At 53.2% G+C, this 14,008-nt stretch overlaps 7 protein-coding genes across 7 annotated transcripts; 3 read left to right on the top strand and 4 right to left on the bottom strand.

Annotated features, from left to right (window-relative positions):
- The first annotated feature begins 123 nt into the window (after positions 1-123).
- On the top strand, positions 124-1,488 carry PUNSTDRAFT_119535 (uncharacterized protein). The gene is made up of 7 exons (XM_007382061.1): positions 124-161; positions 216-602; positions 661-784; positions 834-915; positions 966-994; positions 1,050-1,169; positions 1,234-1,488. The coding sequence occupies exons 1-7, from the start codon at positions 136-138 to the stop codon at positions 1,282-1,284; spliced, it is 819 nt and encodes a 272-aa protein (XP_007382123.1). The 5' UTR covers positions 124-135; the 3' UTR covers positions 1,285-1,488.
- Positions 1,489-2,322: 834 nt separating this feature from the next.
- Positions 2,323-2,580, bottom strand: PUNSTDRAFT_35618 (uncharacterized protein; the record flags this gene model as incomplete). The annotated part of the gene is made up of 1 exon (XM_007382060.1): positions 2,323-2,580. A coding segment is annotated over one exon (258 nt), but the record flags the coding sequence as incomplete, so codon positions are not given.
- Positions 2,581-2,854: 274 nt separating this feature from the next.
- PUNSTDRAFT_64087 (mitochondrial distribution and morphology protein 10) lies at positions 2,855-4,366 on the top strand (the record flags this gene model as incomplete). Its single annotated transcript, XM_007382059.1, has 5 exons — positions 2,855-2,951; positions 3,006-3,275; positions 3,324-3,743; positions 3,800-4,185; positions 4,238-4,366. The coding sequence occupies 5 exons, from the start codon at positions 2,855-2,857 to the stop codon at positions 4,364-4,366; spliced, it is 1,302 nt and encodes a 433-aa protein (XP_007382121.1).
- Positions 4,367-4,523: 157 nt separating this feature from the next.
- Positions 4,524-6,456, bottom strand: PUNSTDRAFT_119533 (uncharacterized protein). Its single transcript, XM_007382058.1, has 3 exons — positions 6,379-6,456; positions 5,456-6,329; positions 4,524-5,399 (listed from the first exon to the last, which is right to left on the bottom strand). Exons 2-3 carry the CDS (start codon positions 6,298-6,300, stop codon positions 4,532-4,534), a joined length of 1,713 nt encoding a protein of 570 aa, XP_007382120.1. The 5' UTR covers positions 6,301-6,329; positions 6,379-6,456; the 3' UTR covers positions 4,524-4,531.
- A 198-nt stretch (positions 6,457-6,654) lies between these two features.
- PUNSTDRAFT_64804 (like-Sm ribonucleoprotein) lies at positions 6,655-7,057 on the top strand (the record flags this gene model as incomplete). Its single annotated transcript, XM_007382057.1, has 4 exons — positions 6,655-6,687; positions 6,747-6,893; positions 6,950-6,968; positions 7,023-7,057. The coding sequence occupies 4 exons, from the start codon at positions 6,655-6,657 to the stop codon at positions 7,055-7,057; spliced, it is 234 nt and encodes a 77-aa protein (XP_007382119.1).
- Positions 7,058-7,271: 214 nt separating this feature from the next.
- Positions 7,272-8,872, bottom strand: PUNSTDRAFT_112429 (uncharacterized protein; the record flags this gene model as incomplete). The annotated part of the gene is made up of 4 exons (XM_007382056.1): positions 7,272-8,097; positions 8,150-8,397; positions 8,454-8,597; positions 8,663-8,872. The coding sequence occupies 4 exons, from the start codon at positions 8,870-8,872 to the stop codon at positions 7,272-7,274; spliced, it is 1,428 nt and encodes a 475-aa protein (XP_007382118.1).
- Positions 8,873-9,523: 651 nt separating this feature from the next.
- Positions 9,524-12,134, bottom strand: PUNSTDRAFT_142581 (Pkinase-domain-containing protein; the record flags this gene model as incomplete). Its single annotated transcript, XM_007382055.1, has 10 exons — positions 9,524-10,435; positions 10,488-10,897; positions 10,951-11,083; positions 11,143-11,235; positions 11,287-11,305; positions 11,386-11,439; positions 11,533-11,591; positions 11,642-11,700; positions 11,758-12,040; positions 12,098-12,134. 10 exons carry the CDS (start codon positions 12,132-12,134, stop codon positions 9,741-9,743), a joined length of 1,842 nt encoding a protein of 613 aa, XP_007382117.1. The 3' UTR covers positions 9,524-9,740.
- Positions 12,135-14,008: the final 1,874 nt, after the last annotated feature.

Here is a 14,008-nt window from a genome sequence, read left to right as displayed (position 1 = left end):
TTGGCACCGCCGTATCTCATAATGCAATTGCTATTCTAATCGAAACGTTGAAAAGGCGTGCGCATCTGTGAGCGCTTGAGCGGCGAACTCTTCCACTCCCTCCACATCGTCCCCACAAACCGACACGGTACAGATATGACCAACGCACAGTGCGGCTACAGGTATTCGCATCATGCTGTTCGGACGTCACGAGCGCTCAGTGACGCTGCATATAGTCTACCGCCACCATACCGTGCGAATGAACATAGCGGACTCAAGTCCGCCAATCACGACGGATACGGATCAACGACGTCAACATCTATCACTTTTGCCCAAGTAGGCGGGAAGGAGACTTACCCTAGGCTCAAGACCTTCATTTGGGTCGTATTCGGAGGCTTCGCCATATACGTGCTACTCATCAAAGGTCTCGAGGTGCACTCACTTGATGAGCGTCAACGCTGGGACGACGATCGACTGCAATGGAGGAGAGAACAAATGAAGTGGGATGCTGCACAGCGTGAATGGCAAAGAGAGCGTAAAGAGTACGAACGATGGGCCGCGGAGCGACAACCGTTCTTTGGTGATCCCGTTCCAGCAGAGAGATGCTCAGCCTGGGACCGACGGTACGACATCCACCGGGATTTCATAGTTCTAACACCAACCTCAACTCACGCCTCATAGGGAATACACTGCGAGACTTTGGAACACAGAGGCTCTCTCCGGAAATGAAAGGATTTCATCGTGCTACAACCATACCATCAATTTCCAAGGTCGCACCATTACTCCGGAACGGTGTTATGACTATGTAGGTCTCGATTCCATCGTACGTAATACATTACACGTAACCGTGATAGGGCATTGTCGGAGGCGTACTTGCTTCTTGGGAGGCCCAAGGAGACGGTTGTCGGTGTGAATTCGGCAAATTCTTTGACAAAGGTAGTTTTGTTGTGCAGTGTAATAGGCGTACTCACGACCATGGCTCTCAGGATGCATCGCCAGGGGTTCGAAGCAGCGGGTACGTCTCTAAAACTTCAAGAAAGGGCGAGGATCTGTATCAATCATGAGTGCAGCGCTTTGAATCCAGACTCTGGTACTGTCCCGCTGGCGAAGATGCAAAGCACCTTTGCGAGACCGCGTCTCAAGTTGTTCAGGGTGTATTCTACGAGAAACCCACATTTTGCGATGATCGGGTACGTCCTCAATCAAGTTGTCTGGATAGGAACATCACAAGTGTAGCTGAAACCTGCTTGTCAGGGCAATAAGGGCATGGTGGCTAACTGGGAGGTTCCTTGGGACTCCTGTTGAATCATCAAGAAACCGCACCATGTCTTCAAACAAGCACCAAGCTCCTGATCCGCAACAATGCTTGTACCATTGAACTCCTTCCGTCGTTCGTCCGCAAGTCCCTCATGTCGTGTTTCCGATCCGTCTTGAGATGTCGTGTGCATCGTTGTGTCCCATGAATCTGTACGAGTACTCGCTCAATCCATAAATGTGTCAGGACTTCGGCCGGGTCGTAGCGCGTGTGGGACAACGTTCATGACGCAGTGCATGACCATGCCGTCCGCGCTTCGTTGCATCGAGATGACAGCCAAGTAAGCAAGAACGATCGCACGGACTAGGGCGGACCGTGCATAATCAGAGTTTTCTTACACAGCGAAGCATCGTATACGGCTGATCATCCAACCCGAGTCGCACAGGAACCTGCGCCCAGTCCCAGAGACTATCTTCCGGAGACGAATTAAACGAAAGTCGCAAGTGACCAGTCGGGGCCGCTTTTGAACCATGTTCGGTAGCGTTGCCGCCATGTTCAGCTGACGAGCCGGTTAAGGATCGCTCATAGTGACACCACTCTCGTACTGACCGCGTTCGAATGCAGTCATGGCGTCGAAATAATGACGAATGTGCTCCAATACAAATTCCCGCCTGACGCCGGGCTCTTCGTCTTCATCCTGATCTTCTACGTACACGTAGGTTGACGGGATTTGAAGCACGGGCAATCGCAAGTCGATCAAACGCGAGTCGAAGAGAGCAAGGGTTGTCGGGCTCGTCTCGGTTGACATTGACTCTACAGCTGCGATTGCTTGTGCCACCAAGGACAGATACAACGGAACAGAGGGTCTATAGCAACTTTTGAGATGGTTATCCAGGAACGACGCGGCCAAAAGGCAACAACCTATTTCGCAGGGTGTTCTCCGGCATATACCAAGACAATTCGTGAATGATGATCATAGCAGGAGGGCTGCTCATCACCGCGTTGCCCATGTATTCGTTGTCCATTGATGGCTCCGCAACGTGAAGGCTCGATAAAAACAAGGCCAGATGAGCAGGCGTCGGAGGATACATGACTTCGATGCGCGAGAGCGCATCCATAACGATCCCATCGCCACCGTGCTCGTGGATCCAGGAGTCGCGGAACTCCACGTTAGTGGTTGCGAATGCTTCTCGTGAGGGAGTGAAGAGGATGACATGTTCCAAGGGCCGTCTTGACAGGCAGGAAAGGGCAAGATGGATGGGAGCTGATGCGTGGTAAACACCGGCAACCAAGAGCCTGCGGAAAGGCGGGAGCTGGGGCACTGATTCAACTGGGGGAAACAGCGACATTGCTGACATTCTTGTTGTTCAATCGAAGCGAGTGATCTGCACTAGTGGTGAGGTTGACGTCGTACATATGCGCCGGCACTTTACGGTAGTTGCGATGGTTGGCCGTATATGTCCAGAAATCATTTCTCGGAACCTGCACCTTTCACGATGCCTCGATTCTACACAATAGACAGTAAGCACTTGTAAACGAGACGCAGTGAACGCGAGGAGAAACCCCGGACGTGGTGGCATTCTTGTCTCGGGTTCGGCCGAGGGGTCTCGTCATACGTCCATGCACCCCTTTGCGTCTTATGTCCTCCGAGCATACTACCGGGCCACTGGCTGGAATGAAGATAATCTATACTCCAACCTAACACGTTCTTCAAATGGTTTGTCATGTTGTTTTGTCGTTTGTGGTGCAATATTCTCATCGATCGTCGTAGCCATATTGGACTTCAATGTCCCTCGGGGACTGCATTTCTCGGTCTCGAAGTCGCCCAATGCGCTTTTTAAGACGTCGTACTCTATGAACGCACTCCCATCTTTGAACGGCTCCGTCGGGTATATATTCACGTCCTGCGACTTGGATATCAAGAATTCCGGCGAGGTCCGCTTCAAGGACATGGTCGACCGGTTCAAGGTCTATGACCAGCCCCGGAGGCCGGAAGGGAAGGAGGAAGTATGGCTCGCAGGCGAGAGGGTTGACACGCGAGGTACGGTCGAGTGCTCAATGTTGCTGTCAAGCTAACCACTTGGCCGAGCAGATTACTTGCTTTACGGCCGCTTCTATCTACCGGCCGGAAGATTGGATGCGCTGTATTCCACGCGGATATCACCTACGCTTCAAGCACTTGTCGCCGCTATCTCAGATCCGCCGTCCGCGAAACCGTCAAACAACAATGTCATGTTCAGCCTTCAGCATGATGTAGGTAAATGGTGCACGGAATATTCCTGGAGCGCCGAAGACAGCATGTGGGGAGTCCGTGTCCTTCATAATTTCGGGAAGAGGTCATCACCTTCCGAATACACCGAAGATGGAGAGAGGGGTCAGCACGGGGAACAGCCGGGTCGTAAAGGTCTCAAGCGTATCGATGAGGAAGAAGCAATGGAAGGTGGCCTCAAGGGACGCTTTTCTGCCGGTGCAGAACTGTATTTCAGTGCAAAAGAGAAGAGTGCTGGAGGTCAGTTCCAGCTTACTCGGCAGAGCGATTTCAATGGCTAATCCTTCTTCCTAAAGTCTCTACTGGTATACGATTCACCACCCTACCGGACGCTACTCCGCCATCCTTCCAACTACCACAATCCGACTCACCTTCGTCGTCAAACATCCGAGCACCACCTTCTCAACCTCCAACGACTATCACTGCCCTCTTCAATCCTATGCTTGGGCACATGTCAGGTGCATATGCTGCACGGGTCTCCCGGGACCTATCGCTCTGTTCCCGGTTCGATTTTAACGTGTATAGCTATGAAAGCGAATGGACGATTGGATCGGAGTGGTGGATTCGGCAAAGCGGAAGAAGAGATGGCTATGATTCATCAAGCGAGCATGACGCTACTGCGACCGGCAATTACCCAGACACAGTGCAAGGCGTTGTGAAGGCACGCGCTTCTACCACCACGGTAAGAGGGATCGAACGCAACCGTTGCACAGATGTTGATCGAAGCTTCGCAGGACGTTTCGCTCATGTGGGAAGGACGGATTCAGAACTTGCTTGTAAGCTTGGGCGTCGTGTCAAATCTATCCAGTCGCTCCAAGCCGATCAAATCCATCGGCCTCGAGCTGTCATATTTTAGTTCATAACAGGATTGATCGATCAAAAAGGTTCCGGTTGGGTAGCATTAATAATTCGTAGTTACATTGTACTGGAATCGCACGGAAAGCAAGGGTATACACAAATCATACCAGACTGGAATTGTCATAGAGCATCAAAGTCATAATCATCGGGGGGGGGGGGTCCCACTGAAATCAGTCATTTGCCACGGGGGTGGGTTTAGATGCAGGTGAAGTGTCACCCTTGCCACCTAGGGTCCTGACCAGTTTGGAAATGGCATCCACAGTGATGACTGGTCTGTTGTGTAGGGGGTGTCGGCCATTGCCTATGCCAGTGGAGGAATTAACGGGTGACGAGCGAGCTCGAATGTGATGCATGCCGTTATGTCGCGGTTGATACGCACTAGTTGGTCGTGAAGAGGTAGCGGGGGGTGAGTATGGCCCACGGTGACCTGGAGTCGCGTTTCTCCCGGACTGATATGGCTTCCCGCGAGGGGTGCTAGGATGCGATCGTGGAGGCACATTCGCATAGCTGGAAATGTGACTGGGTGCTGAAACCGGTTGCGTGATCGGCGCGTGCATGGACGCACTCAATCCCTTCGGTTCATCATGCGGTACGTCAGCCTTGGAAGGCAATGCCGATAAATCAGGGGTAGCTGTCACGACTTCCAGCGGTTTGGACGGCAAATTTGGGTGCGAAGGTTTCCTCGAAACTGCAGGATGCTTGGCCTTAGGCGTCATGGACTCAGTCTGCGAGGGTTGGATACGCTCAAGTTCCACCTGGGGGTGCTCCTTGCTAGCAGCGGCCGAAAAGGTGACGGGTGTTGGTGCGGTTGCGGACACAGCAACAGGAGTGGTCGTCAAATTAGCGTCGTTCGCTGGTAGGTCGGCGTTCCTTTCGTCGCGGACATCTTCCGTCACCGGGGACAAGACTTGCTCGCCAATCAGTTCTGCAGGGTCAGGGAGTGGCCTGAGATCATTCTGAAGGATAGGCGATATCGCTTCCGGTAAATGGTCTGGTATCTTCTCGTCCACGCTGATCGCCGATTTGGTTGTGTAACCCCTAAAGCAGTCCAGAAGGATGAGAATCGAGACACATAATCGGAGGACTCCACAGACCAGTCGTCCAAGTCAGGAAGAGTATCATCCTCGTCGTCTTCAGCCCAATCATGGTGGCTTCCAGGCGACGATGCACGGCTCGTAGCCATGGCTCGCATACGGTCAACCAAGTTGTCCACCTTATGAGAGAACGATGGTATGTCGGGCGCTGCGGAGGCAGGTGCCGCGACTAAGTGGGGAGGGGGTTGCTTCAGCGAAGAGGAAGGTGCAGCACTGGTTGGTACTTGTATAGGGTCGTCTTGAACGGACACTGAGCTACGCGAGGATGCGGTCCTGTTGTGATTTCGGGGACGTCTGCGCCCACGCTGTGAGGTCGTGCGTGTTGCTGGTAAAGGAGCAGTCATAGGAGGAGCAGGCTGTGCAGAAGATGTAGGGTTGGGAGTCACCGGTGAAGAAGGGTCGATGACTAGGGTAGGGACCGCTGCAGAAAGACGCGAGCCACGTCTGCCCCTGGCAGCCTTTGTAGCAGCAGGTGGTGCGGCGGCCTTATCTATTGAGGCCTCCTTGGGTGGTGCGGGCGCTTTGTCTGCTGCAGCCGAGCTTTGTCGGTTCGGTGACTTCGCAGGAGCCTTGTCGGTTGGAGTTGGCCTCTGTTTGCTAGGCGGCGCCGGGAGAGCTAACAGCGCAGAGTTCCCGAATTTCTTCTGCGTGGGTACTGTATGCTCGGCATCCTCTTTGTTATTGCGTTGTGGTGAACGCTTCTCCCCCTGTCGAGATCTCCCTGGATGCGAGACAGTCCTGGCGCCACCACGAGCAGAAGCTCGGCCCCCTCCGCTCCTCCATTCAAGTCCAGAGGAGGCAACCGCAGTCGGTGCGGCCTGAGGACGAGTTGCGGGTGTAGCCATATCTCAGACAATCTAGAACTAGGGAGATACTACGATCCTTCAGATTCGGGGTCAAGAACCATACTCATTGAAGCGCACCTTGAGCAGCAGGCTGTGGTGTTACAAATAGGTGATATATTGGGTGGCAAAACACAGAACGAAGATGATTGTGGGGCAGGAGTACTGTCGTGGTTCCTGACGAGAGTCGAACAGCCGACGACCCCTGACGACCCGTCCCATATGCGCATGGCCTTTACACGTGACCCAACTCATCAGCTTCTCGCGACTGCAAGACTCGGATTCAGGCATCCATCGCGACTTTCCTCAAGACACTAGGACCATTGGAAGCTCACTAACGCGCAGAAACATACAGTCATGTCGAAGGCATCCCAACCCGAGCTCAAAAAGGTGCTTGCTACTGCTAGCTTTCGCGAAAGAATGCTCATTTGAAGCGCTCATCCGTTTAGTTCATGGACAAAAAGTTGTTTGTCCACCTCCAAGGAGGCCGCAAAGTCAGCGGAACGTTACGTGGCTACGACCTGTTTCTGAACCTCGTCATCGACGATGCTCTCGAGGAGACTACACCAGCTCAAAAGCACCCCCTCGGTACTGTAGTGAGTATCCATTGGTTTTGCGTTTGGATCACGACCTTACCTTCGTTGACTTACAGGTTATTCGAGGTAACAGCGGTGAGTTTTACTGGGACATATCAACTGAACGGCAAAGAACTGATGTATGATCAGTGACATCCATGGAGACGCTCGAGGCAATCCGGTGAATCATAACGAATCACAACTTGGGTTATTGGTATGATACGTGTTTGCAAGCTTCACGCGGTTTTCGATGCTGGAACAAGGAGGCGAATGCGCTGGGCACATTTCCAAATGCGCTGTCCATGATGGTGTATTGACGCTACTGCCCACTGAATACCGCGAAAAGATGATAATATACATGTAATCGGATTATCGACAAGCGGCTTGTACATCTAGGTTTCAAGCGCTATTACTATGCTGAGCGGCGTTATCATCAGGCACATGCACATAAGCAGGCGGAGGCTCGAAATCCAGCGCCCGCGCCTGATCTTGTTCCGCACGTAGACGCTCGACCTCAAGTTGCAGTGTCTCGACCTGTTGGCGAAGGGCGTCGGTGGCATCATCCTCGTCGCGTGCATCCGCAGTTGAAGCTATCTCGGCTTCTCGTTGTGCGGTTAGCTCGGCCACGGTGTTCTCCATCTCGCGAAGCTGCTGAGCGAGTTCCTGTCTTCGCATAGCGCCCTTTCCTCTCGGCTGGGCTACGGCGGCAACGGTCGTGGTTGCCGTGCCAGTTCCTATCCCATATCCACTGGAGCCGGCCGTAGATTCTGGAACGGCACTCGAGTCCGGAGCCGACGTCCCCAAACTTGCCATAGACCCGAATTCTCTCCTCCGAGCAGATAACGGGCCTGACGATAGCCCATCCGAGGAGGTCACCGTGGGCGGACCCAGGAAAGGGACGGAAGCAACTTCGTCACCGCGCCGTGCTTCAGGGACGAACGGTTCTATCTTGATCGCCGCTTCGTCGAGTTCGGCGTGCTCCCCGTGCCTTGCTGGCCGTACGGTGTCGATCCCGCTATGCTTGCCGCGTCTGCGCAGGCAGAAGAAGACGAGCAGAAGAGCGACGACGAGTGCCACGCCGCCAACCACGCCACCGACTATGGCGCCGATCGGAGCCGACTTGTGATCGGATCCGGAACTTGCGGTGGGCGAGTTCGAACTTGTCTCATGCGATGGCGTCGGGCCTACCGATGACGCAGAAGTAGTGGTTGGCGTATCGTCGAAACTAGGCACTGTGAGAAGAAACAATGCGGTCGGTATGTTGTCCAACGACTCACGTGTAGATAGCGTAGTCAAAGGACAGGTAAGAGCCGTTTGTACCCGCCTGAGCTTCCAACTTCAGGGTGTGCTGCACGTTATCCATGGATTTGTTCGTGTACACGGGTACGTTGTATTCAAAGTCCGTGGACGTCGAAGGCTCATGGAAGTAGGTCCCCACCAAGTCTCCATCCAGAGTGAAGGTCATATTTGCCATGGTAGTGGCGTACATTACGGTGTTCGGAACTATGCAGAACACGTATATAGCCTGCATATATGCGTATAAATTTATCATCGATCCATTCCACCAGGATATGCTCTTACCGTGCCATTGAATGTGAGGGTGACAGAAGGGAACGTCGTATCGGGAGGGTCGATGGTCGTGTCATGCCAGCTGTTGTCGAATGCACGAGATGCATCCGGCTGCACGAAACAGCCAGTGCATTCGGGGCCATAGTTGAACGATCCCTATCGAAGAGCGAATGCATCAGGATATAAGGCGAGACGCGGGTGTGCTAGCAAGAGAGACGAACCGAGTATACCGGCTTCAACCCAGTCAAGGCATCTCCCTGCTCGTCATCTATGGTCCGATTGGTGACAGCAGCACCGACCAAAACCGCCCAAAAGCAAGAACAGTGGAAGATCAAGGAGAGTAGCATCGCAAGCTGAGAGGCGGAGCGCGCATCCACCCGGTCGCGGATGAAAGGCGAATATTTCTGTACCTCACGGGTCACGCTCGACATATTCCAGACCCTGAGTGGGCCTTGCAACCAGCTGTACCGAGAAGCCGAAGCGAGGATTTTGTCACGCTGTGATCGACGATCGTTGGCCGAATGGCCTATCTTGGGCCAATATTCCGGTGCAGCAAGTGTAATACCGCCTTGCATAGCTAGCATAGCCCAGTAGACGTGATTCTGATGTTTGTGATGTATCCTAGTAGCGCCTCATAACAGCTCAGGCAATTGTGCTGCGCCTGTGGGAGAGCACAGTAGTGGAGGCAGGCGACAAGCGACATTATGTATTTGCCCGATCTCGATCTGGGTCGGCGGTGGGCAAGGACCGATGCTATGCCTTCCCCTGATTCTAGACAGCGATATCGGCTCTTAGTGCGTTGGCATCCATACTGTTCAATTCAGCAGACTGGTATCGCTAACGGGCTTCACTCAGAGCCATGACTGACAAGAGCGTTGTAGCCAATTGTGTCGAGCATCCGTGTAGTTCTCGCGCTGCACCGAAGACAAATCCTATCCACATCATGTTTCCGAAGTAGTCGGATCTGGCACATTTTTGGACGATTACGTTACCCACCGAGCGGGGCACAAGACGAATTGCACGGAGTAAATTTGCCGTAGACTTACCATCGAAAGCTCTATCACGCACAACCCCATGAACATATTGTTCGACTATACTAAACCTCAAATAAACTACAATACAAGCGTGTATACAATCCAGTTTCTCCGGGGCTGTACCTGTGACAGTCCCTCGGAACATTACAACATGGTCAATGCGAGCGATCAAACGACGATGAGCAAGCGGGAGTGTAGACTGCTGTAGGGCCAAGTGCAGATGGTATATAAGGGGGTGTAGGTGGATCGCCCCGGATCGTGCCGCTTACGCAATGTGCATTGGACTCTGCGGGGTGTCAATGGTGTTGTTTCCTGCACGGATCGGCGCTCGGGCGAGGGGGCTACTCTCCATGGGAGCGCCACCGATACCGCCCTTCTTGTGTCGCCGCCCCAGAAGGGTTGCTCCGTCCATGTCGAGCTCGAACGGTGCGACTTCTCGTCCTCGTCCTCCGCGGTCTCGCTGACCAGCACGGCCTTCGTGGAGATGGCGCTCATCACGTCGTCCGGTGTCCGTACTGCGACCTCGGCTCTTCGTGCTTGATTCAGAAGCCGACTTGGAGTGGCCCTGTGTCTGGGTCTGAACTTTCGGCTCGCCCTTGCGTTTCCGCGCCTCCTCCACAAGCGTCTCGTCCTCTTCTTCATCATCCTCGTTGAGGCCGCCGAGGAAGCCACGACCTCCTGCTCCGTACGCTTTCCTGCGCGCACCCTCTTCCTCCATACGATGCACCGCGTACGTAATATCGAACGCCTCCTTCAAGGTCGCGAGTCCCGGCGATCGCGCTTCCTTTGCACCCTTCATGTAGATATCCCGTAGTAACGGCGAGTCCATAGGAACGGCAGCCGGAGTCGGCGGCGGCGGCGGTGCGGGTGCAGCATTACACCACGGGTGCGCGAGGAATTCGTCGATCGTAAATCTTTGGGCGGGGTCAACGCACAAAAGGTGTGTAATTAAATCTTTCGCTGCACGATGTTTTCAGTATCAATGTGGATCTTATGAGTATGACGGACGAACCAGATTGACTGATATCGTCCCACCACGGGCTGAGGAAGGTGTAGTAGCCACGTGCAACCTTCTCCGTCAGAACATTGATGCTCTCATCATAAAATGGTGGGAAACCGCAAAGGAGCGTGTAGAGAACGCAGCCGAGTGCCCACATGTCGACGCTTTTGCTATACCGCTCGTCCTTAACGATCTCAGGCGCGGTATAGCCAACGGTACCACATGGCGTCATGGTTTGTTCGTCCCAAACAATCTTGGAAAGGCCGAAGTCCGCGATTTTGACGCGTCCAATGCCCCCACCTCCAACGCCGGGAATAAACTCGCCTTCGTCCTCCTTTTCTTCGTCGTAAGGGCGCTGTACAGGGTTTTTGGAGGGTATTATAGGTATACGGTCGAAGAGAAGATTCTCTGGCTTGATATCACTATTGCGTGCACGTTAGAACACCCTCCTGAGCATCAATGTTATCTGACAAACCGATGGACAACGCCACGCTCTTCATGGAGATAACGGATGCCATGTGCGACCTGCAGGATAACATGGCGTGCGAGGTTCTCGCTGAAATAGGTGAGCTTGACGATCTGGTGGAAAAGCTCTCCGCCTTCGCAAACTACACGATTGCCGATCAGCTGGGCCAATTCACTTGTTGGCGCCAGATAGGTAACGCACGCTCCAAGACCAAGTAATAATAATCGTTGGATTCCGAGAACTGAAGTAACTTGACTATACTCGGGTGATTGAGGCCGCGCATGATCTGGACCTCTGCAGAACTTGTTAGGATGCCGTAACACGTTGCTCTTCAATGGGTCGTACCTTTCAGGATATTTGCGCGCTACAAAATAGGAAAGCGAGTTAGGACCGACCGATGATACGAATGAGAAAATGGCCAATGCGAATATTTCTCGACTTTACCTCCGTCACACGCGGCTTTTTCTTGAACTGGGGATTCAGGTGTTTGTCTCCAGCCTAAGCGCGCGGTAGTCAAGGACATCAGAAAATCACGAGCCGTAACGAAAACGGGGAAAGAAAACACGAAAGCGGTAAGAGAGGAGAGAAGACGGCGAGGGAAATGGCACTAGCCTGCGAGGCATTGAGCTCGTACTTGCGGACAACCTTGACTGACCGGGTGTCAGCATCAGCTCTGACGAGACGGAGGTAGAGAGCTTACTGGCTACTTTCTTGCCGGTTGCGGTTTCGACGGCCTTATACACATTGGAAAAAGCTCCGCTGATCACTCGGATCGTAAGCGCGATCTATGAGCCTGGACAATCTGGATCTACGTACTCGCCCATCTTCTCAAGGATTTTGTATGCTTCGAGACCCTTGTAGACCGGCATCTTATTCTTTGCTTCACGCTCCTCCTGGACGATCAACTCGGCCTCCCGGGTGTAATCGGGGGACGGTTGAACGGGCTGCGGCATCTGTGCGGGCTGCGGAGTTTCTTTCGGGACCCGGGACTGATTGTGAGTGCGAGATGAGGATGAGTGAGCGGTAGAGGAGGATGAGTCCGAATAATCCGGAGAGGCCTTGACGACATTCTGATGATTCTTGCCGTGTCTAATGAGGTCTGATGGGGGTGTGGAGTGAGTAACCCCGAAGAAGCGAGCGAGTGATCTGGTTTTACTCTTGAAGGCGTCGACGACTGCGACACCGGAAGGCATGGTGGGCGTTGAGAATGGGTATGTCAGCGATAGTTGGACGTTCAAAAGGGATCCTGCGCACTACGTCACCGGGTCGCTGATGTCACCGTCACCTTCAGGCGTCGAGCGCCTGTAGAGCGCCCACAGGCTCCCCACCATCATCGTGACTCCCGTTCCTGCACGTAAGTATGCCCAACTCCACCCCAGCATCGGCCAGCCTTGACTTGCACCGCGAGAGTACACTCCAGCTCGGCCGCAGTCGCGCGCTTTAGCCCAATATTTAGTGACGTCGCCATCGGACGTGACAGGATGTTACATGCTACCACCGCTTCAGGCAACATCTCCACACGCGACGCGCGACCGTGACGCTCTCGGGCGCCCATTAGCAAGGCAGGCTAGCGGGCCTTCTCATCGACCCTGGAAACAAATTGAGACGGCGACCGTCTTGCATTATCCGCTGGCAGACAGCATTGCGCACGGCGGGGGAGCCTGTTGGCAGCAATCTTATGAGTGGCATCTCTTCAGTCTCGCCAGCATGCCGCATGACCAAGATCGTCGTCGCTCGTCATCGGTCCGTCTCAGCCCCTCTTTCGACCGGGGGGTTTCCTTCACGTCTCGAACGATCCGCACACAACATGCACACTTGAAGGCATCTCATGAGAGGCTCTGAACGCTTGGCAGGTCATCATGCGATAATTCACCGGCCCTTCTCACTCCTCGGCTCCATGCTTTTAGTTCCGCAAAACTCGAAACAGCAAGGCGGTAGCTTTAAGAAGTAATGATAGCACTTCGCAAATACTACCGATCGGCGGGAATCACAAGTGACCCATACATTATGCGAGCCATCGTCTTGCTTGCATTAACCTTCGCGCTATATACCCCCACTGAGCCTCACAGGAGCCTTCCGGTGTGAGAGAGCGATGAGGCACGGCCATCGGGGCCCCATGTCCTGAGCGAATACCGAAGCTCGCGCATTATCTCCTGCCTTCATCTCAGACTCTCTCTTGCTCCCGCATCACAACATCGCAAGGTACGTGTCTTTGCTGGTGGACAACACCTCCACCGTTGATACTCATACCGACTACACCAGCCGCATTCTGTACCGTTCGACGTCATGTCCCAACCGGACACATCTCGTAACCCTCCCATCACCCCCACCAACTTGATAAACGTGATCATAGGCTCCGAATTCATCGGCTTCACGCTGGCGACAGCTGTAAGGTATTTTTCCATGCAAACTCGAATATCTATGACTGCAGTCAAGATCTACGGTACGCTGAATGCCTTGTTCAGACGATCGAATCATAATCAAGAAAAGGCATCACCATCCTTCAGGTGACTTAGTAGAATCAAATTCCTTAACATATAGTTCATTGCTGGTATCGCAGTCTTACCTATACTTTGTGAACTATCCAAATGATTGGAGACCAACAAATTTATTGGTACGGGTGATGCGTTCACATATATGGAAATGATGGAGAATAAGGTGCTTGTTCTTCTGTGAGTTTGCTTCATCTCGTCATCCCGTTCATTTTCTATGACCGACCCTTGCTTCTAAGCCTCGTCGATACTGCAACGCAGGCACTCATGGCCCACAGTCTATATGATGTGCTGATCACAGATTATTATAATACCGCAGCATTGATGACCTATCCTCTGTGGGCCAACTTCGCGTCTATCGTCAGCAGTCTAACCATCAAAACTGCCAGGACATTCCTGGTGGGTGCAAATGAATTCGTTGCTAAGCCGTATTCAGGTTTCATTTTGTTCAGCTCGTCAGCCCATTCACGGTGAAGTCAATTCTTGGAAATGCCGTCGAATCTCGAAGGCTGACACTTTCGCATGCTCAGTCCATAGCTACCCTTCTCGTTCAGATATGGTTTGCCCACCGGATA

The sequence above is a fragment of the Punctularia strigosozonata genome, assembly GCF_000264995.1.
Source record: "Punctularia strigosozonata HHB-11173 SS5 unplaced genomic scaffold PUNSTscaffold_4, whole genome shotgun sequence".
Lineage (NCBI taxonomy): Eukaryota > Fungi > Basidiomycota > Agaricomycetes > Corticiales > Punctulariaceae > Punctularia > Punctularia strigosozonata.
The sequence above is the reverse complement of the archived record's forward strand: the minus strand, read 5'-3'. Positions and strand labels throughout refer to the sequence as shown.

What these genes read in the sequence shown, in the direction of transcription:
- PUNSTDRAFT_119535 (XM_007382061.1), top strand. Translation starts at nt 136, where the DNA reads ATGACCAACGCACAGTGCGGCTACAG. An exon ending in CGGAACGGTGTTATGACTAT is followed by an intron (nt 785 to 833) that starts GTAGGTCTCGAT and finishes TAACCGTGATAG; the next exon opens with GGCATTGTCGGAGGCGTACT. An exon ending in CCACATTTTGCGATGATCGG is followed by an intron (nt 1,170 to 1,233) that starts GTACGTCCTCAA and finishes CCTGCTTGTCAG; the next exon opens with GGCAATAAGGGCATGGTGGC.
- PUNSTDRAFT_119533 (XM_007382058.1), bottom strand. Translation starts at nt 6,300, where the DNA reads ATGGCTACACCCGCAACTCGTCCTCAGGCCGCACCGACTGCGGTTGCC. An exon ending in CTTCCTGACTTGGACGACTG is followed by an intron (nt 5,400 to 5,455) that starts GTCTGTGGAGTC and finishes GGACTGCTTTAG; the next exon opens with GGGTTACACAACCAAATCGG.